This window comes from Prionailurus bengalensis, chromosome C2 (assembly GCF_016509475.1).
Source record: "Prionailurus bengalensis isolate Pbe53 chromosome C2, Fcat_Pben_1.1_paternal_pri, whole genome shotgun sequence".
Taxonomy (NCBI): Eukaryota; Metazoa; Chordata; class Mammalia; order Carnivora; family Felidae; genus Prionailurus; species Prionailurus bengalensis.
The window spans coordinates 123,393,386-123,415,621 of record NC_057350.1 but is presented as its reverse complement, the minus strand read 5'-3'; the positions used below and the strand labels follow the sequence as shown (position 1 = coordinate 123,415,621).

The window sequence follows — 22,236 nt, the reverse complement described above, 5'->3', positions numbered from 1 at the left end:
CAAGTAAGAAAAACTGACCAGAAAAGCACAACATCATAGTAGAAACGTATGGGTTTAAAAGTCTAAGTTTGGTATACAGATGAAGTACTAGACTTTGAAAGATATTTCCTTTCTAAATAACATTTTTCTCTTTCAGGGTGATCTTGGAAAAAGAGGGGCCTCGTTCCTTGTTCAGAGGATTAGGCCCCAATTTAGTGGGGGTGGCCCCTTCCAGGTAAAGAATTTTTTTAAGTTAAGCAAAATTGTGGCAGTCTTTCTTGTTTCAAGCTTAATGACAGAAGATGCTGAAGAGAAGTCAAGGTGGTAAGGATAAAGCACTAGGGTGTAAAGAACAGACATCTGTAACCATCCAAAAAGATGGGCAGTTTGCACCATGTGGAGGTCATTGGGAAGCAGTTTTTGTACCAAGTTTCAAAAGGCAAAAACCAAACTGAAGGAACCAGCAGTGAGAAGAATACCTAGAACTCTAGAACTAACCCTATTTTTTGGATTCTAGGACAAGCTAAACAGGTAGAATGGTTTCATTGCCTATTAAAGAAACCAAAAAGGCCTTAATACATTAGTCATTTTTCTCTGCGGTCCTTTTGTCTTAGACTTTCTTCTTCCATGAAAGAATACTGTAGAGTTTACATTCAGAATGAAAATGCAAATCTAGCTCTCTGTATCCCATGTACTAAGTCCATGTCTTATTATTTATTGGGTTTCAGGTTTTTAGGGGCTCTTTTCTCTCTTAAAAAAACTATACTAAAAATTTTACCCTTACTGTAGAAATTTTAAAAGTATAGCATAAAGCTTGACATTCCATCTTAAACATGTCACCTCTTGTTGCTGTATGCCTTCCTGCAGATACTTACTCTTCTCTTTACAATAACTATTGTTAAAACAGTTTGGTGTATAGTCTTCTGTTAACTTTTCTGGCTTATCGTGTATATAAAATGTATAATATGTATACTTACCACCATTTACATTAATTTTTTTCTTTTATAAATTTACTTATTTAAATTCAAGTTGGTTAACATACAGTATAGTATTGGTTTCAGGAGTAGAACCCAGTGATTCATCACTTAGGTACAACACCCGGTACTCATCCCAACAAGTGCCCTCCTTTTTTTTTTTTTTTTTTTTTTAATTTTTTTTTGAATGTTTATTTATTTTTGAGAGAGACAGAGACAGAATGTGAGTGGGTTAGGGGCAGAGAGAGAGGGAGACACAGAATCCAAAGCAGGCTCTAGGCTCCGAGCTGTCAGCACAGAGCCCGACATGGGCCTCCAACTCACGAGCTGTGAGATCATGACCTAAGCCAGAGTCGGACGCTCAACCAGTTGAGCCACCCAGGTGCCCCAAGTGCCCTCCTTAATGCTCATCACGAGTCTAGCCCATCTCCCCCCACTCACCTCCCCTCCAGCAACCCTCAGTTTGTTCTGCATTTAAGAGTCTCTTATGGTTTGCCTCCCTCTCTGTTTTTGTCTTAATTTTTCTTTCCCTTCCTCTGTGTTCATCTATATTAATTTAATCATATTAAAAGTAGTTCACGAAATTTGCCTTGAAGCTTTTTCCATTGGAAATCATATAGGTTTTTTTTTTTAAATTGCATAGTATGGCTATTCTGTCATTAATAAGTATTCCCTTACTGATAAAACTTTTAGATTTATCAGATTTCCACATTTTTTTCTGTTAAACAGTGGTTTTGTCAACATAGCTGTACTTTTATCTTTGAGTATCTAAGCAAGTGTATTTCTTTATGATATTTACTTAAAAGTTAAAATTTCTATATAAAAGAACATAGGCCTATTGTAAATTAATATTGTTCAACTGCCTTCTAAAAAGGTATTTCATATTTTTATTCTCAAGTGGTGAATTAGTTGCTCATTATCCATATACTACTCATGTTGGTAACTATTCATGTCTTTTAATACTCGCTAAAGAGACCAAACGTGATTTTCACTGTTTTGATATACATTTGTTTAATTTTTGGTATAGTCACACCATCATTCTTATAATTATTTGCCATTTGTATATCACTTCCATGAATTACCTGTATATATTCTTTGCCTGTCTTCTCATTAAGAGGTCTTTTTTCTTTTTTCTTATTCATTTCTAGGAATGCATTGTATATACCTCTTCACAATTCATCATCTTTAAATGTATTTTTTTTCTTACTCCTAAAGTAGAATGTTTTTGTTTTGTTTTTGAGAGAGAGAGCACAAGTGGGGGAGACAGGGAGAGAGGGCATCTTAGACTGGCTTGATCCCATGACTCTGGGATCATGACCTGAGCTAAAATCATGAGTCAGACGCTCAATTGATGGAGCCACCCAGGCACCTCAGCATGTTTCATTTTAAATTATATTAATTTCCATTTTTCTTCAGCACATTTAAAAAGGCACAACAGTGAGACTCTGGCTCTTGTACTTGTTTGCATATTATGTTCCTTATTAGACAGATAATCAGGATTGTTGGGAAATAATAGGATATTTGATGCAGCAAGCAGGTAATTCAGAGCCTGGAAAGCAAAACAATGAGGAAGTAGTTGAGAGGCATAAAGTCATAGTCAATAAGTTAATGGGAGATATTTACAGATTTAATGAAATGTTTACAAACATTAAAAAATATGACATGATAGGGCTGATTTCTTTGGAATTGTGTCTATTTAAGGATACTGTGAACTACTCTGTGTATAATGTAGATTAGAATATACCACAGTATCTCAAATTTGTTTAATATATTTTGATTAATTGGGTCAGTTCTACAACCCTCTCCTCACTTAAAAATTGTTATATATATATATATGATACATTGTATCTTAATAGTTTATATTAATATAAACTAATTATATTAATTACATATTTAACAATATTTTTTTAAGTGCTCATGCCATATTTACTTAACTCAAGTGTCTTTAATTAAGCTTTACCATTACATAAGCCTTCCAGCCTTACGTGTTTTCCCAATATCAAAATCTTCTACAAATACTTTTTATTTTAGTTGCTGTGAAAGTATTGGGGCTGGGGTAGGGAGTGTCTTTTTGTTAGAGGATGCTTTGCATTTGATTAACTTCACATCAAAGTTTGTCTTTTTCTTTTTCTTTTTCTTTTTTTTTAATTTTATTTTGAGAGAGAGAGAGAGAGAGAGCATGCAAGTGGGGGAGGGACAGAGAGAATCCCAAGCAGGCTCTGTACCACTGGTATGGAGCCTGATGTGGGGCTCGAACCCATGGACTGAGATCATGACCTGAGCCGAAACCAAGAGTTAGACACTTAACCACCTGAGCCACCAGGCGCCCCAGAAGTTTGTCTTTTTCTTAATGAGTCATTGTAAGAAGTACTTCAGGATCTTCATGGAAAAAATACAGAAATTATAGAAATAATATAGAAATTAACCTGAGGTTATGTGAGACTTGGCTAAGACTTTGTTTTTAGATTTCTCTAAAATTATAAAGATTAATTTACTTGTCATTTAAATCTTATGAATTTAAGCAACATGCTTGTTGATAAAATTTAAATCTTTATTTTAGAGCAATATACTTTGCTGCTTATTCAAACTGCAAGGAAAAGTTGAATGATATATTTGATCCGGATTCTACCCAGGTACACATGATTTCTGCTGCAATGGCAGGTATGAATATCTAATATTAAAAGGCAAAAAAGTTTCCAAAAGCTAGAGACTTAATACTGAATTACGATGAATTTACATTGTACATTTGTACTTTTAAGACAATGTTCTCTTCATTGATTAGCATCTACAAGCATAATTCTTAAATTTATTAGTATATAGTAAATTTCATCAGGAGGTATACGTAAAATCTGATACCAGTTGGCATTTTTGTAATTAGGTTTGTGATAGCATACAGGTAATATAATATTTACATTGTCTTGTGTAGTCCACTGTATATTTAGTGATCATTTTTAACAGTTTAAAGAATCCAACCATAATTACATATAAATAAGTTATGGAGCTGTAATTTACTCTTCTCTCCTCAATTTCTGTTAGTGCCTTTTCCCTTTTTGCTGCATGTTTTGGCTTCTGTCTGAAATGTGCCGGCAGTTCTTGGTAAAGTATTCATTTTGTCCTGTGCTCAAATGCTGAAGTTTTTGTGATGTATTATTGATAACTAAGAGTCACTAATTTATGTATTTTGAAATATATGTTTAGCACTCCATATAAATCACACTAGATAGCACTTGAAATTTAGGCAACGGCTATGTGTACATGCCTGCTGTAGAAATGTTTTCCAGGGACTCTTCTATCATTATTATTGGGTATATATGATTCTGAATCAAAGCAGCTAGTTCTGGGCCTCTGCACTGCCTTAAAGATAAACTAGGAGATTGATTTGACTAGTCTGGTTTTGGAATCATTTGTTGCAATGCGTGTTAGACAAAGCCATGACCTTTGGTTCATTCTCTGCAGTTTTCTGAGATTCATTGCGTATTTAACCATACCTCATGTTTCCAAATTATACTATGACTTTATTAAGCAGATTATGACTACTTTCATCAACTGTTGAGCAGTAAATGGAGTGTCAATTACGTGTTTAATGAGTGCTTTAAACTGTTAACCATTTTCTGTTTAGAAATAAATTGGATCAATTTGAACCACATACTTTAACAAACTAAGTGTAAGTTGGAAATAACTAATTTATGAAAGGTCAATAGCCGTAATAATCTACCATATACTTTACAATTATTCTCAAGTCTTTTTATACTCGGTAATTGTTGACTGACTTGTTGAAGTTTTAAAGCTGGAAGGAAAAACCTTAGAGGTCAAGGTAGTAAACTACTCTTATTTACCCATGAGGAGAGATCTTGGGCAAGTTACACAGTTTGTATGAACCTCTCTTACCTTATCCTAGGGATGTAGATTGCGCTACAAAGATTTGGATTTTGAGAATTAGTTCTTTAATACCATAAAGATCATCTAGTTACAACCAGAATTTTTTTTAATGTACTTTTTTATAGATGTTGAATATGAATAGAAATGATTTTCCCTCTACAAATTTGAGTGGTATAAGGTAAAAGTTAGTGGCTAGTTTCAAATTATATAACCACTGTATTAGGATCTTTAAGAATGTATTTCTGGATTACCAGTGTTTATGTTTTTGTTTTTTAAACCCAGAAAATTATTAAAGAAATGTTAATCTTTCTTTTGTTTTGTTTTGTTTTGGAAGACTTGAAGTCAAGAAAGTAGATGAGTGGTCATTTTTATTTGAGGATAGTTGTTATATATTCAGTGGTGCAAATTTAGGGTTTCAGAATATCTTGATTCCCAATGGAACATCTTTTTTCATTAGGATAGCTCATCAGAATTTATTACTATTTTTGTATCATGTTGCAAAGAATTTCAGTGGAATTGTCATTTTGTACTTTTTTCTCAAATGTGTACAAATGTCAACTCATAGTTTTATATCTATACGTTGATACGATTTTCCAACTTGAATTCCTTGAGTTTTTGTAAATTGATGGTCCTATTGTTCAGAGATTATTACACTATATACTTATTGTGTAATTTGCAAATACTTCTTCCATTTGTTTACAGTTACATTTTTCTGAGAATTGTGCTTTCAGAGCTTCCTCGCACTATTCATGAGCATTAACACTTAGCTTCGCAGTTTTTATACATAACTACATGGTTGGTGAAACTGAATGGTCCCTGTGCAGACTCATTAAGGGAGCCTTTTGCCCCCTTCATTCTTGAAATAATCTAGACCAGATTGCTCTGGTTTTTCCTCAGCATTACTTTTAGAAGTCTTCTAAATATGAATTGGGGGTACAAAGTGCTTAGAGGCAGTCATGTGAAAAATTGTTTTTTAACTGGCTATTAAAAAAAATGCTAACCTTGTCATGTTAGTATCAAAAAGTGCACTAAAATAGACTGTAATGATATTGCCTGCAAGATTTTGCCACATCAAACAAAACATTAAGGATTTCTAGTAGACCTTGTATGTAATTTTTATTCCAGGTAGCCTGTTGATTTTGTATTTTATCCTCATGAACTCAAGTGTTCAGATAGTAAAACTTTTTTCTCAAAATGACAGTTAATTTAAGGTGGATCTTATTCTGGCTTTAGTGTTTCAAGAGAAGACTATAGGAATTTATAAACCTAAATCTGGAGGTATAAATTAAAAAATTATTTCCAATTTGAAGGCTATTTAATCAAATTAAGTATTGTTGAGTCTTTATGTTTTACCTGTTTTTTTCCCCTTCCCTACATGTAACCTTTATCAGATTGAGAGTATTTATTTCGTTGAGGTTATTTGTATATTTTTGTTTAAATGAACTTATCTCTATGCATATCCCTAGACACAAGTATGCATACAAAAAATAGTATTGTTTCTTTATAGCGATTCTTAATTTTCAAAAGTTTTTATCTGGAATATATATGCTTTTCTATACAACATTACAGATTTAAATGAAACGAATTCTGATTTTTATTGGATTAGATATTCAAACATTATCACTATATTTTTAAAATACTAGTAATTTAATCATTTGTCATTTATAGCCTACCTTATGGATCTTATTTGCTTTTATTTAGCATTCACTGTTATTTTTCAAGATACATCTTTCTATCTAACTTAGTTTATTATTAAAGATTAAGTTTTACTCATTACAAAGAAATTTTGTCTTGCCTGTATAAAATATATTTTTTAATATTTTTCCATGGCAGTTTATTCAGCCGAATGGATATTTAGACAGATGTTTTGTGTGTTTGTATGTAAACATTCTTCCTGTTTTTTGTTTTGTAGAACACAAGAAATTAAATATAAAATAATCCAAAATATTCCATAAAAATGGATGTGCAATATTATTGGCCATAGTGCAAAGGTGAAAGGTATTATTCTAGCAACATATGCTTTATTTTATTTTAAAAAATTATAAATTATTACAAAATGTTACTTGAATATTCTGGGTTCTTTTTTAAGATTTACTAAGCAAAAAGGATTTACTAAGTAAGCTGATGGTTAAAGTATAGAAAATTGTGATTTCACCTCTGATGGTAGATAACTATGATTAGAAAATGGGATATAACAATCCCTTCTAAATATTTTCTTAGATTCCCCATTGACAAGGTTAGCATTTTTTTTCTTTAAGGCAAAATTCATCTTTTAGGTAAGTATTTGGACTCTGAAACTGCTGCAGATGGCAGAATTTTCAGTACTCGGTGCATTTTTTTAAAAAAATTTATGGCCCATTCTGATATTCCTTTTTGTTTTTTAACTTAAAATTTTCAAAAAAGTTAGATCTCACAGTAAATATTTCTGAAATCCTTCCAATGGGATTCATTTTGTACACATGTTTCTGATGAGGTCACTGCTTGTTGTTATGATACAGAAAAGCCTGTGTCTATTTTAGGCATTTACTGTACATTTCTCCCGAGAAAAGAGTGAGATCGTGTCATCTCATGCTCCCCATCCGCAGGTCACTTCCTGTAGAAATATGGACTAACTTAAACCTCGTGAGTACTGATCTGAGCATCTCTTGCAGCCTCTAGTTTTAAGAAACACACCCTGGGAATTTATGATAGCTATGGAATTAATAGAAGGCGGGAAGAACTTTTATTTCCTAAATTTGTGTGTGCGTTCTGAGTATTTTATAAAACTTTAATTCTGATCCCTTTATACTATTCCTTCTAGAAGGAAGAATGGGGTAATTTTTCAGTCATCGTGTAATAAAAGCCTGGGGTCTTCAGCTTGGCCATAATAGCCTTGACCTCCAAAGAATTTGATGACAGTATTTAAGATAAATATAGTTGTAAAGGTATACCATCCTACAGCTTTCAGGAAAAATAATAGTTCTCTTTGCTTAGCATAACATATTTTAAAAGTCTAATACAGTGCTCTCTATTCTCTTGTCTGTTGATACTTACTAGCTTTCTACTTCCTTGCAAAAATAATCTATCTACATTACTTTCCAATAAATGCAGGTTAAGAATATGTGGGATCTAAGCTGTTTTAGTTTTAATTGGGTTTTTTTTCTTATAATTTTAATGTATTTTTCTTAGAAGGTTAGGTGGGCTTTGTTCTTACAGAACTTGATGAAATAAAAAGTACAGAAAATGCAATACTACAGGTATCACTCACTTAATGAAATAGACATTTTCAGCAAGTTTCCTATAAGCAGGATTTCTCTTAATCTGGTTTACATTATCAAATGGAGTGTTAGATGAAGCAGAACTCTAAAAGTTGCATTTTGAAAATTTTAAACATTTTTCTAATAACATTCTAACTGTACTACTATACATACTAACTATAACAGTATGGCCATTACATTGCCACTTTGCTTTAACTGACTAGAGCAATATTAATTCTTATTATCTTACAAGTAGATCCTTCAGATACCTCTTAATGTTTAACAGGTACTCAGAATATTAATATGAACTAGCATATTACCAAAATTTCACAAAATTTAAATGCCAAAATAAAAAGCTACAGTAAATATCTAAACTTCAGGGATTATTCCCAGTATCTTTGTCTTAGAAGTAGGAAGATCTGTTTAGCTTTGGCTGTTGGCGAACTTCAAATTGCCCTAACATGTATAATTCTAAGTTAGTGACAGATTTTTGTTTCTTCCCACTTCTTTCATTTCTTGAATTAATAGACTTTGTTTTTATAGATGTAATTAGCCTAATATCTAGTTAGTTTAATAAAGTGTGGTTAAGAGAATGTAATAGCATCAAATTCCAGGACTAGAATTTTAACTATGGTAAGGCCAATAGCTAAAAAGCTGTGCATTATGCCTAGATTCTGTCTAATGGTTCGCCAGCATTTAGGCTAGTGTCTTTATTAAGATCTGGCTTTTTATTGGGGGACTTGAGCCAGAACAACTCTAGTTAAAGCACAAGTTACTGATAGTAGCAGTTATAGAGGGATAAGATGGCAGCATTCTCTTACCTGAATTTTAATGTGTCCTGTTCTATAGATCAATTTGTATCTGGAAATGAATTTTAGTTAAGTGAGAAATACCTGTTGTTTGCGCCCTATCATTGTTCATTAGTGTGTACAGAATAATTTAAAATTTTATTCACTGATATTTAAAAATTAATTTCTAGTAATAATTAAATGCAACATTTTAAAGTTTACATATGGTATTTTTTTCAGCTTTTAATTGAGGAATTTTGTGACTTGGGAGAGTATCAAGTTTGGGTACTAAGTTTATTTTTTAAAATACAACTAATATTAAAAAAAACTTTGCTCATATTTACAAATAAAGTATAATAGATTGAATGAGATTTTTACCTAGACAGGTAAAAGTTCGGCATAAGGATTCCCAGTTTTAGGCTTTCAAAATTTAATGAAAAGCAAATATTTTTTCTTAATTTCCACAGGATAATTAATAAAGGCTATTGTGAATAATGCAGAATATTTTGTTGCCTTGTGCAGCTTTGTGGGCTTTTACTAATAACCCCCCTAATATTGCTATACAGATATTTAGCTAATAATAACTATTTAAGTTAAAAAACAAAGAATCATCAATTTAGGGGTATGGCCAGAATACTGTCCGGTGCACATTTACTTTAAAATATAATTTGAATGTATTTAGTTTGAGTTTTTCACTTAGGAAAATGAGAGTCAAGAAAAGAAAAAAAAATTCTTTTAACTTTATTCTCCTTTAAGCTGGAACATGCAAGAAAAATCTCTCCAGAATATTTAAACTGATCTAACAGGGTCATATTTTTCTTCTCTTTTCCTTTTCTAAGAATTTATATATGAAAAGAAACTCTTATTTATTAAAAATGCTCCTGACAGCTGGTCCAACACTTTAAATTTTTATTATTTTAATACTGGCACATACAAAATTGTTTCCATACTAGTTTTATACATATGTATGCAGTATTAAAAGCACTAAAGAGAAATGGAGACTATAGAACTATTAGAAAATTGGGCAAGTTATCAAACCAAATTTCTATTCCATTTATCATGTTTTATAAATAGATTCAATTTTAAGCATCTTTTGTGAGACATCTGGCTATTTCTACGGTGTTAAAACAGTGGATTAAGGGAATAACGTTTGAGTTAGCTAACTGTCTGACATTATGGTAGGGAAAAGAACCTATGAGACTAAATACTACTTTGTACAATTTAGTAAAATTATTTTGCATTTTAGGTATACCCATAGTAACTTCAAAAGCCAAGGAAGGATAATGATTGGTTCTGCAGTATATGTTAACTTAGAAACCAAAATTATTTTTAAGTACACCCCAGCATTTTTCTTTCTGAATTCACTTTACTCACATTAAATGTGCTGGTTATATTCCACCTTTCTAAAAGCTAGTTGATAGTATTAAAACAGTTAAGATCCTTAGACATTTCTGCATGTAAGTTTCACTGGATTTAAAGGCCAGTTGAATAAATCTAGCTTGATAGAAGTAGTTCTGTGAGGTTTCTATAGTGATCTTCAGTGTTCACAAGCAATAGATCAAAGCCCTGTTTTATAAAGATGAAGCAATCTTCATAAATTCCCGTTTTCAAGATGACATTTCATGGGCTATTTTTCAGTAACAGTAGGAAGATAGCAAGTAAAAGATATGCAATAGTCTAGAGACCCTGTTCCAGAAATGTTAATTTACTAACTAGAATGAGACATCTTAGGTGACCACCCTCTGCACTGATAATATATAGTACTTAAGTTTTAAAGTAAGTTAGAACTACCTTCTACTCTGAGTTTCTCTCTTAAGTGTCTGTAAGTGAGAGGGAAGTTTCAGTTTGTTACTTTTCGAACTTTTGAGTTTTTGTATGTGTTTAAGTGGATGAAAAATAGATCTTTTCCTATTAACCCTAACAGAAACCTTACTTCTGTGATACCATTATTTTAACAGTATTAGTAAGCATATGTTTATATAAAGCATTCATAAGGGCAAACAACAGTCCTGTTATACAGCCCCATTAAGATCATATATAGTAAATGCTGGCCTTTAGGTAGAATCCACTTTTAAGATAGGGAATTGTGATTTAAGGATGTCAAGTAGCTGTTGTAGAGTTTGCATGCTAAAAAGCCCTAGAATATACCAAATTTCTATTAGGTTTGTCTGTAAACATGGGGTTTTAAATTTAGCGTAGAGTGTAGATGGGTACCCCAGAGAATATTCTGAATATGGTGGGAGAGGAATTTATATATAATCAGAATTTGCTCTTAAAAGAATTGTTTAGTTACGGTCAGAATTTGAGAATGTAGATTGGAAATAAAGTACAAACGTTCATGATTATATGGGTTTGTAAAATAAAAGTGTAAAGTATACATCACTTAATAGTTTAAATATTTATTATGCATTTTCTTTAATATAGATTTATATACTATTTAAAACCTTTAACTTAATAGTTCTTCATTTTTACCAGAGTTCATTTTAAACATGTTTGTTTAGGTTTTACTGCAATCACAGCGACCAACCCCATTTGGCTTGTAAAGACTCGGTTACAGCTCGATGCAAGGTATGTTAATTCATTAAAACAAAATTAAAGTTGGTTTCAACTAATTTTTTCCTATAAATTTATATGTGAGATTTCAGTGCCATGTATCTAACTATGTTTTTCCCTTTTTTGGCTGCCGAATTTGTTTTTTTGTTTGGTTTTTGAAACTTGGGTCTGCCATCAGAAGCAAAAGAGATATATATAATAGTCGGCAATATGACACTTGCTAAGGAAGAACGTAGATTATGTGTTTCTATTTATGTATTTATTTATTTGCTTGCTTGCTTATTTCCTTATTATTTTATTTCTTGAGAGTGCACCTGAGAGCAGGAGAGAGGCAGAGGGAGAGAGAGAATCTTAAGCAGGCTCCACGCCTAAGGCAGGGTTTGATCTCACGACCCTGAGATCATGACCTAGCTGAAATCAAGAGTCAGGAGCTCAACTAACTGAGCCACCCAGGTGCCCCTATGTGTTGTGTTTTTAAATAAAAGGAAAAGAATATATATTAATCTAGGCCAAGTAGTGATAGTTTCACTACATGAATGATTATAATCAACCACCCAACAGTTAACCGACAGGATCAACTGGTCTAGACTGAATCTTTGAGGAGCATTGCTCAAATTTAGTAGCCTTATGTACAGAGAGGCCTGGCATGGGATTTAGCTCTCATATATTCATAGACTTGATCTGTTACCACTGACCACTTTATGGTAGCACAATTCATTCATTTGATCTATGTTGAGCAGATACTGCTGTGTTCTAGGGATATACCAAGAGACATTGGGGACCGACGTTAGGTGGAATAGTTAGGGAATGTTGTTTTGAGCCCATTTTTAAGCAGAGGCAGTGGTCTGTGCAAACCTCATAGGTCTTGAGGTTAGGGCCTCTGCTGTGTTCTGGGAACTGAGCAAAGGCCAGAAGCAGTGCAGTTTAGAGTCTTGCCATGTCAATTCCTGTTGGTCTTTAGTATGGACGATAGGAAAAATAATACTTTCATGGAGAGATGATCCTATTGGTGTATTATAATAATAATAATGAGACTTTTGAAACTTTCAGCCTTTCTGAAGTAGACTATAACAAATTTCCACCTTTTTTACATTTTATGGCATGGGAAAGTAGTGTTATATCTCATAGACTATAAATAAAACTGATCTGAGAAATCATTAATAATTATGCCTGCTTAAATATCTGTTGTTTACATTTTATCATGTTGAACTGTATGCTATTTGGAGACTTGAAATAGCTCTAATTCTTGTTTCATCTGAATAATTTTTAATGAGATCCTAAATGGTGAAGCAAAACTCAAAGTTTATTTTTTTTTTTTAATGTTTATTTATTTTTGAGACAGAGACAGAGTGAGAGTGGGGGAGGGGCAGAGAGAGAGGGAGACACAGCATCCGAAACAGGCTCCAGGCTCTGAGCTGTCAGCACAGAGCCCGATGCGGGGCTCGAGCCCACAAACTGTGAGATAATGACCTGAGCCGAAGTCGGACGCTTAACCGACTGAGCCACCCAGGCGCCCCTCAAAGTTTATTTCTTAAAGCTAAGAGATCTGAAAAGTAGTGGCAGCTGAAACAACCCAAAGGACAAAGAAATGTGAGATGCCGGTCCATATTATACTACTATAAGCTACCAGGGGTATACTGCAGGATGTTATAAGGTGGATCTGTAGGGGGTCCTGAGAAAAGTATGGCTTAAAACTCTTTATTATTTTTTTCACTTCTAATTTTAACGCACAACAGCACAAGTTCTTAGGCTTGGGAGTGGTGGGGAATGAGGTGGGTTTGGGGTAATAGTGAAAGGCTGGTTTGAGGATGCTCATTTATAACTGAGATCAAGAACAGGGCCGATGTGTTTGTATATTACCCTTTGGACTTGTAGCATTCTAACTTCTTGTGAAGAAGTCTCTGATGGCAGAAACTGATTACAATTGGTTGTATGGATCACTCAACTGAGAAGTATTCATACAGTGTCATTAGTTGAGGACAGTCATTAGCTCTAAACAATAATTAGTTCATAAAACTGGAGGAATCTGTAGGTTATCAGGTGGGTATCTTAATTGTGTTTTTATTTTATGTCTGAAACAGGCTGTATTTATAAATAGGTAAATTTTCTATTTTTTTCCCTGTAGGTAGCATTTAAACCCATTTCTTATAGGTAAGGTTTTATTGGGAGAATCATAGTATAAAGTAATATTTTTACAAACTCAGAATTGTATATGTGTAAGAGTAAATGCTGTGCCATTAAGTAGCACTAAGGAAGTTTTATTGGACACAGTACTCAATAACTACTTGATAACTATAGAGATCCTCATTCACTTTTCACCATGATACTGGCTGTTGCCTTAAAAGGATCATAGGAAATTTGACTTTAATTCACATAGTCATTTTTAGGGAAGAACTGAGTGGGTTTGGAAGAATCCCTCAGACGTACAGATACTAGATTAATTGTACTTGCTTTATGATACACTGTCATCACTGGTGTCTCAATCACTCTTTTATGTTATTAAGTCCGAAGAAATCTTCTCATTTGAACTGGATTCAATGTGATGTGACGGTTTGTTTTATCTTGAGCTGCAGTCACAGCGTATTGGGACTAAAGGATTTTGTTGCTTATCCCTACAATACAAACTTCAATGAGCACATGAAACTGAAGATTTAATATACTGTATTTTGCATTTGTAAAAGAAAGTATTTACATGTTACCCATCTAATATGACAAAGTTCAGGCAGAAGAATAGGAAATCTAAAATGAATGTTTTAAAATTTTGGTTTCACTTCTTCATGAGTTACAGAGGATCATTCTGTACTGGAGTGGCAGATTTCGTCTATACTTTATTTACCTTATTTAAAAACCTATACTACTTTATTAATAAGATTTTTCCTTTTTGCTTTTCAGGAACCGTGGGGAAAAACGAATGGGCGCTTTTGAATGTATTCGTAAAGTGTATCAGACAGATGGACTTAAAGGATTTTATAGGGGCATGTCTGCTTCATATGCTGGCATATCAGAGACTGTTATCCATTTTGTTATTTATGAAAGTATTAAGCAAAAACTACTGGAATATAAGATTGCTTCTACAATGGAAAATGATGAAGAGTCTGTAAAAGAAGCATCAGATTTTGTGGGAATGATGCTAGCTGCTGCCACCTCAAAAACTTGTGCCACAACTATAGCATATCCACATGGTAAGAGGTGTTTGAGTTTATAGGAGTAAAATTCTATTAATTTAGAAATTTTCCTGTGTCAGCCAATGGCCCACTTATTAGCACATTTATAATTTTATTGAATTCCAGTAAAACAGTATATGGTTTCCTAGGAGTTCATCATAATGGGATTAAATCTGTAAGTAACGGTTTTAATTGGTCAGTATATATTATAGTAGCATGGTGGTGATTTAGCATGGGCTTTGGATAGTCACATTTCAGCCCAGAGTCTGTCAGATTATAGCCAGGTGACTTTTGGGAAAGTTTCTTTAAATTAAAAAAAACTATGGATACGGTTATGGTATGCTAGATACTTTATATACATTAGTGCTAATCTACAAGAAAATTTCTGTGAAGTACTTAACCGTCTCTGTTGAAGTCTAAGCATGCTAATACATACCCAGAATTTGTCTTTATTTTCAAATGGGAAACAAGAAATGTTAAGATTGAGTTGTCCAAGGTCACACAGCTTACTCAGATCACATACCTTTTTTAGTGGAGGAGCCCAAATTTGAAATTGGGTCTGTAATCCCAAAGGCCAGCCTATTTTACATTATTTCATGTTGGCAAGTAAGTATATATGATTTATTTCTCTCTGAAGTTTTACAGTATTAGCGTATTTCATTAATAGATAACAAAATTACTTAAGAATTCGTCTTGCGATGTGCTGAGGGTTTGGGTTTTTTTTTTGTAATTTTTATTGTTTTGTTTAAAGGTAGCCTTTGATTTTGTTGTTTGGGGTTTCTTTTGCTTCAGGATTATTTTTGTTCATTTATTTTTGAGAGAGAGAGAGATTGAGCTTGAGCTTGAGCAAGGGAGGGGCAGAGAGAGAGGGAGACACAGAATCCAAAGCAGGCTCTAGGCTCTGAGCTGTCAGAACACATGAGCTATGAGATCATGACCTGAGCTGAAGTAGGACGCTTAACCGACTGAGCCACCCAGGTGCCCTTTTAAGGTGTTATTTTTTAAGTAATCTCTGTATCCAGTATGGGGCTGGAACTCACAGCCCCAAGATCAAGAATTGCATGCTCCACTGACTGACCCAGCCTGGCACCCCCGCTTTGGCATTTTAATCTAAATGCTTCTCTCTTGTTACACTGATGAGCATTTAGCTTCACCCTTGTGAAGCTAAAGCCCTGTAATTAAAGCTGTATCAAGACAAATGAAACAGGGCTATGAGTAAAATGAGAATTTTACTCGTAAGATGTAATTTACGAGTAAAACCAAGTCTAACCAATTTGCACTGTGAAGTTCTCTCAGTTTCCTGAGGGAAGTTCCTAACTTCTTTCTTTAAGAGAAGTCAAAAGAGGACAGTATCAGCATTGTTTAGGTTCTGGCTCCTATGGGATGCCTAGAACCATGGCCTGCTAAGGTGAGAGACAGAATTTTAGAATTGTAAGCACCCTGTTCCTTCCAGTGAGATGACGTCACTACAAGAAGAGGTAATTTATAAATAGTATTTTGGAGTGGAATATGTAAATGGCATTAATTTTTAAGAGAGGACACAAGAGATTTCAGATATTCACATTTGCAGTGAAAATGTCTCTAGGCCATTTCCCTCAGGCCCATCAGGAGTAGTGTGTTGGAAAAACAGACTCTTCAGTAGAGAGCTCTGAATTCTTGTCCCAGCAGTCCTGATTCCTCATCTTTCAAAACTAAGAAATACGGACTAACTATACGTAATCTTTTAGATTTCTTAGAGCTCTAAAACTTTACAATTTTTGCTTAGTTGCTTCCCAGATGGAACCTTTCAGCTGATTGGCTAGTATTTTGAACATATCCAGCCTCATGAACATGAAATTTCATGTTGGCATTTGTGGACCAAATAGATTAGTTGTGGTGAATAGATTAGTTGTTCTTTTTTTCATTGTAGGGTCCACTTAAAATCTTTTCTGTCACTATATCTTTGTGTATTCGTCATTGATACCACCTACATTCCTTTTCCTGTCTCTTTACCTTTTTCTTACAAAATCTATTCTCCCCTTTGTCTATATTAGTATACAACGGATACTTCTGTTTTATTCTTTTACCATTAAGGAACCTGTTATAATTACCACTTACTACTAGTGATTTTAGCCAGCTGACTTAGAAGTTTGGTGTTACTGGGGCGCCTGGGTGGCTCAGTTGGTTGGGCGTCCGACTTGGGCTCAGGTCTTGATCTCACGGTCTGTGAGTTCGAGCCCCACGTCAGGCTCTGTGCTGACAGCTCAGAGCCTGGAGCCTGCTTCGGGCTCTGTGTCTCCTCTCTCTGCCTCTCTGCCTCTTACGCTCTGTCTCTGTCTCTCTCAAAAATAAATAAACATTAAAAAAAAATTTTTTTTTAAATAAAAAAGTTTGGTGTTACTGTAATGTAACCAGTTTCAATCAGTTATGCATTAAAAATCACTCCTTATCCGAAGTGTACACTTAAAAGACTGGCAAATGGGATATGCTCAGCATTAGGAGGGTATAAAGATATCACTAATGTTTTAAAATGACTTTTTCTCCCCTAAACAGAAGTCGTAAGAACAAGACTACGTGAAGAGGGAACAAAATATAGATCTTTTTTTCAGACACTGTCTTTGGTTGTTCAAGAAGAAGGTTATGGGTCTCTTTACCGTGGTCTAACAACTCATCTGGTGAGACAGATTCCAAACACAGCCATTATGATGGCCACCTATGAATTAGTGGTCTACCTTCTCAATGGATAGCAACTTCAGGCTGCTGTATACTATGAAGAGGGAAGACCAAAAGATGACAGTGGACCATGCAGTATCGAAGCCAGCATGGTGGACAGAAGAAAATAGTTTGGGAACATGTAACTATGCCTAAGGGAAAGTTTGGTTGTAGGAATTAAAGTAATCATAATAACCGCATTACTTGGTCTTTTCAGTAATGTGAAAAAAACCTAGGCTGCCCAAGAAAAAGCCTTTAGAAGCACTACTTCCTCCAAATTGCCATTTTCTCTACCATGTCCATGGGACATAGTTGTATTTTGTTGATTTATGGCACAATATAGTGTTTATTCCATGAGCACTTTTTCAGTCTTCTGATAAAGCCATCCATAATTATATAAATATTGTAACTATCCAAAGATAGTATTGACAGTCATAAATGTCTTACCTCTGGCTTCTGTGTAATTTCTGTAAAATTGTAAAATAACAATAAGTGAGATCCTTAGTATTGTTTTCACATTTCCTTGAGAGGATCTGGAGTATTTTAAAGGTAATTATTTGGCATTATTCATCACTAGTTTTGACAGCTAATGAAATAGTATCTAAATATCTTGCGTATTTTTAGCTTTAAAATGTTTTGGTTTCCACTGCTAACAGGAACATGATGTTTAGCAAAATGTGGACACTTAAATTGTTTGTTAACATATCAAACTCAGTGCTAATAGTTTGGGACAGAAAAAACCAGTAAAATGTTGATTCTTGGCCATTTCAATAACTTGAGCGTGTCCTCCGATCTTTTCTATCTTTATGATACGTGAATGACTTCAGTTGTCTTTTCAGTGGTTTATTAGTTATGGACTTAAATTATCACCTATCATACCTAGGTATTATTTTCTTAAAGTGGAAAAAATTTACCACTTCTGAATCTTTCTCCATTAGGAATTTGAACCTTTGAATTATTTCCAGATGATCAATATAAATTGCATTTATTTTGTAGAGAAAATGGTAATTTTCAGCTTTGCTGTAATAGGTTTTTTTTTTTTTAAGGTGGCATTATAAATATCTGGGGCAGTATAAACATCGAAGAGGGGCCCTTTGCCATCTGATCGAACAGGTGGTGATCCTAATTGACTTACAATTTTGTAAATGAACAAACTGCTTTTGACAAGAAATGTATGCTATCCTAATTTCTTGAATGGTAAATCATAGAAAGATTCAAGTTAATTCAGATTCAGTGTGCTAACAGGATATAGCTTTTACATTTTGCTGTTGAGTTCACCTGTACCTCTTAATACTTAAATGTATTATATGTATGGCCTTTATGAAGATGTTTGCTATAATTCTGTTAAGAGACTTTACTAATGGATGTTGCTATACTGGTGTATAAAACATCTACAATTAAACTCCAGTGTGGTACTCATTTCAGTATAGATGAACTGTACATTTTGTGCAATGGCTTTATCTTAAGAATGACTCTTTGTGAATGCACTTTGTGGCCTTTTTTGGGGGGGTGGTGGTGGGGTGAGAGTAACAGAGAATTCCACTTTAGGATTATTTTTTTTTTAAACATTGGTCATGTATTAGGCAGAAACAGTGTTCAACAAAACATTTTTCTGGGTTTTAGATACAGTGTTTTGGAGATCTTTAATAACATAAATGTTTTACATATTCTATGTACGCTCTAGTGCCCCCAATATAGAAAATTGTAGCACATCATTGCAAGCTTACTCTGTTGTCACCAATGAAACACAGTGCCCTCTTAAATTCCTCACCTTCCTAACTCATTATAATCAGTAACTGGATGTTTTTGAGGTGCTTTGATTGGAATTTAAAAATATTCCAATCTCTTTGGAGACCAAAGGCAATTTCAGTTTCATTACCTTTGGGATTATTCATACCTTTTATGGTGACTTTTAGCTTTGACATTTATTGTGAGAAACATGCCAAAAAAAAAAAAAAAGCAACCCAATAATAGGGGGTTCTAACTTAAATCTGTAGAGAAAGTCTCAATCTAGAGTGTTTGCCTTTTCAGGTGCCACTTATACTGCCTAATACAGTGCCATTTGCCTTGTGAAGATGCGTAAACATTAGTTGTGCTGAATGTAGGACAGACATTCTCCCTAATCTTAATGATCTCAGTACACCACAGATGATTAAGAATGATCTGAAAACCAGCAGCTAAGGAACATCTTATTTAGCTGTAGCAAATTCATAATAAGTGTCCTTCAAGGATGAACATGTATTCTATTCTGGTTTGTATTTAGCAAGTAAAACTTATGTTGACCTTTAGTGCATTATATTCTGCTATAGAGTATTCTCTATGTACTGGAAGACAAGATGTTAGAGTCTTTTTTACTCTTTTTTTTTTTTTTTAAATGTTTTTATTTATTTTTTGAGAGAGAGATTTACAGAGTGTGAGCAGGGGAGGAGCAGAGAGAGAGGAAGACACAGAATCTGAGGCAGGCTCCAGGCTCCCAGCTGTCAGCACAGAGCCCAACACGGGGCTCAAACCCACGAACCGTGAGATCATGACCTGAGCCAAAGTCGGACGCTCAACCGACTGAGCCACCCAGGCGCCCCAGATCTTAGAGTCTTAGACTTTGTTTCTTTGTACAATAACTGGAAAGGAGCAATGAAGCTTTTTTTTTTTTTTTTTCCCAAAGCACAATCTGCCATAGTTTACTTTATGTGTGATAGAGATAATTTTAAAAAAAAGACTATATATAAAAGTTGTGTATAAATTTTGTCTCTGAAACATTTCTTTGGAGATTTTTTAATTGATGCAAATGTTTAAAAAAATGCATACTTAAAGGATTGGTTTTTTTTTTTTTTTAACTGTTTTCATCTATTTTCTATCAGATGACTTTTTATTTCTAGCATAGAGATAGGCAGCACTCTTCAGACTGGTCTGTACTTTTATTATGCAGTCTTCTCAGAAAATTGAATTGAACTTATTCACATTAAAGAAGTAGATACTGAAAGATATGCTCATAGAGCAGCAGATAGAACTTTGGTACCTGTAGCACAGACAGTTTGCTAAATCTCAAAGTCCAAATCTGAGAACTACCAACCCTGTGACTGGGGTATAATACAGTGCTTTTAAATCGAGGGAAAAACAAATACTGTATCACCAAAGCTTTGTCTTAATTTTCATTACGTATGTAACTTTGTGGAACCAGCCTTCCTAGATTGGGCCCACAAGTAATTTATTTATAACTTTGAAACTAGGAGAGAATATTGTTAGATTAATTCATCCAAGCTTTTGTCTCCTAAAACCTAATGCCCGTTGTGGGGTAGCATTATTGTATTAGGACCAGGTTGTTAAAAATGATGAGTGTTTACTCTTTTACTGGAGTATAAACATGTCAGCATTTTTAGATTGTTTGAAATCACTAAAATACCAATTTGAACTTGAAGGATGTAAGTGCTAGAAATCAATCTATCCCCTTACTCTTCAGCATTGTTCATGCCTATCTTTTGTTGTTTACATGCTCTTCTGCCAGGACTTTAGTACTGTAGGGACCCCTTTTGGCTTAATAAATATAGTAGATGAGCCTTTCTGTCTACTGATCATGACTTTAACATTCCTAAGAATAAAGGTATTTCTAAATGAATTAAATTAGAAGGAGTTTTAATTATATGAAGGTGTTTAATACAGTGTGCATTCTGCCCATTCAAGTCTCTTCTCCATCATCCCCTTACACTTCTTGTTAATCTAAACACTGCTTTTTAGGCTATCCCTTTCAGAAACTGAAAATTCTGGTTTCAGTTTTTACGTTAAAAAACATTTGAATGTGTACCCCTCATATGTGAACAATTATGATCTATTAGTCATAGCTAAATAATCAGCTTCAAAGGAGTTGGTATCTTTTGATCGTTTACGTGAGGTTTGTTATTCTTGCATTTTGTGTACATGGCTGTAAATTATGTGCATTTATTTATGTTAACTAGCTGAATTTTATTTGAATTGTTAAATTAAAAAATTAAAACACCCTTATGAAAATATGGAGGTTTTTTCCTATAATGTATTCTAATATTATGGTGAGAATGTTATACTTTCTTAGGATTATGTGAAGAACAAAAGTGCATTGCCATTTTCAAGGTGTTAGGCCCCTGTCTGCTAGACATATAGTAATGTCTCTAGAGGAAACAAAAGGTCAAATAATCGAATTCCCTTGTAATTCAGTAAGGTATTTCTGTTCTGCCATATTTTCCACAGGTTTATTGATCTTTAGGTACCATACTTTTTTACGTATCAAAACATCCAGTTTGCAAAATATATCTGAGAAGTTGGAGACCGACTAAGTTATTTGATTGATAACTCCTTGGGTTATAATGATTTTTTTTAACATCATGAATTTTTGTTAGTTTTGGTTTCAGCCTTTCAGAAAGCTGCTAAGAAAAAATTAAAAAGCTGGAAACTTGTTATAATAACCAAATGAATCCATGTATGACAAGTTGCAGCACGTGACACAGATATAAATGTTAATAGTAACTACCCATTTTACATTTTGTCCATTTGTTTAAGTTTTCACGAATTAATAGCAACCATCAAACATCACCTAGTTTTGTAAGTGAGGAAGGAAATCGGACAAATTTGTTGCGTTCCTTTCCTCAAACATAAAACTCAAACCTTTTGACTGCTTTCCACTGAAGACTGAAATAGTGGATGAGGTGAAGACATTGGGAAAATAATAGTTGAGGTTGGTATGACCAGCATATTTTAATAGTGTCCCAGGTTTTATTTATTCATTTATTTATTCATTTATTAGTGAATAGCAGGAGTTGTGGTAGAGGAAGGAATTTGTGAGTGTGTGATTTCTTGAGGTTCAGGTATGACCTTCATACAAGCAATAAACTCAGGCAAGAAAGCAAGATGTAGTTAAATGGTTTCCTTTATTTTCCTGATTTTCTTGCATTGCACAAACCAGCTGACTATCTTAATATGTGGAATCAATTCGGTAATTTTAAGT

The 22,236-nt window shown here is 33.8% G+C and overlaps 1 protein-coding gene across 1 annotated transcript in view; it reads left to right on the top strand.

The window, feature by feature from the left end:
* SLC25A36 (solute carrier family 25 member 36) overlaps positions 1-21,254 on the top strand; it is a 39,558-nt gene extending 18,304 nt beyond the window's left edge. The window contains exons 3-7 of the mRNA XM_043595268.1: positions 137-214; positions 3,514-3,614; positions 11,358-11,424; positions 14,302-14,591; positions 17,106-21,254. Coding sequence (XP_043451203.1) covers positions 137-214; positions 3,514-3,614; positions 11,358-11,424; positions 14,302-14,591; positions 17,106-17,299 — 730 coding nt within the window. The 3' untranslated portion in view covers positions 17,300-21,254. The remainder of the gene's footprint in view (positions 1-136; positions 215-3,513; positions 3,615-11,357; positions 11,425-14,301; positions 14,592-17,105) is intronic.
* Positions 21,255-22,236: the final 982 nt, after the last annotated feature.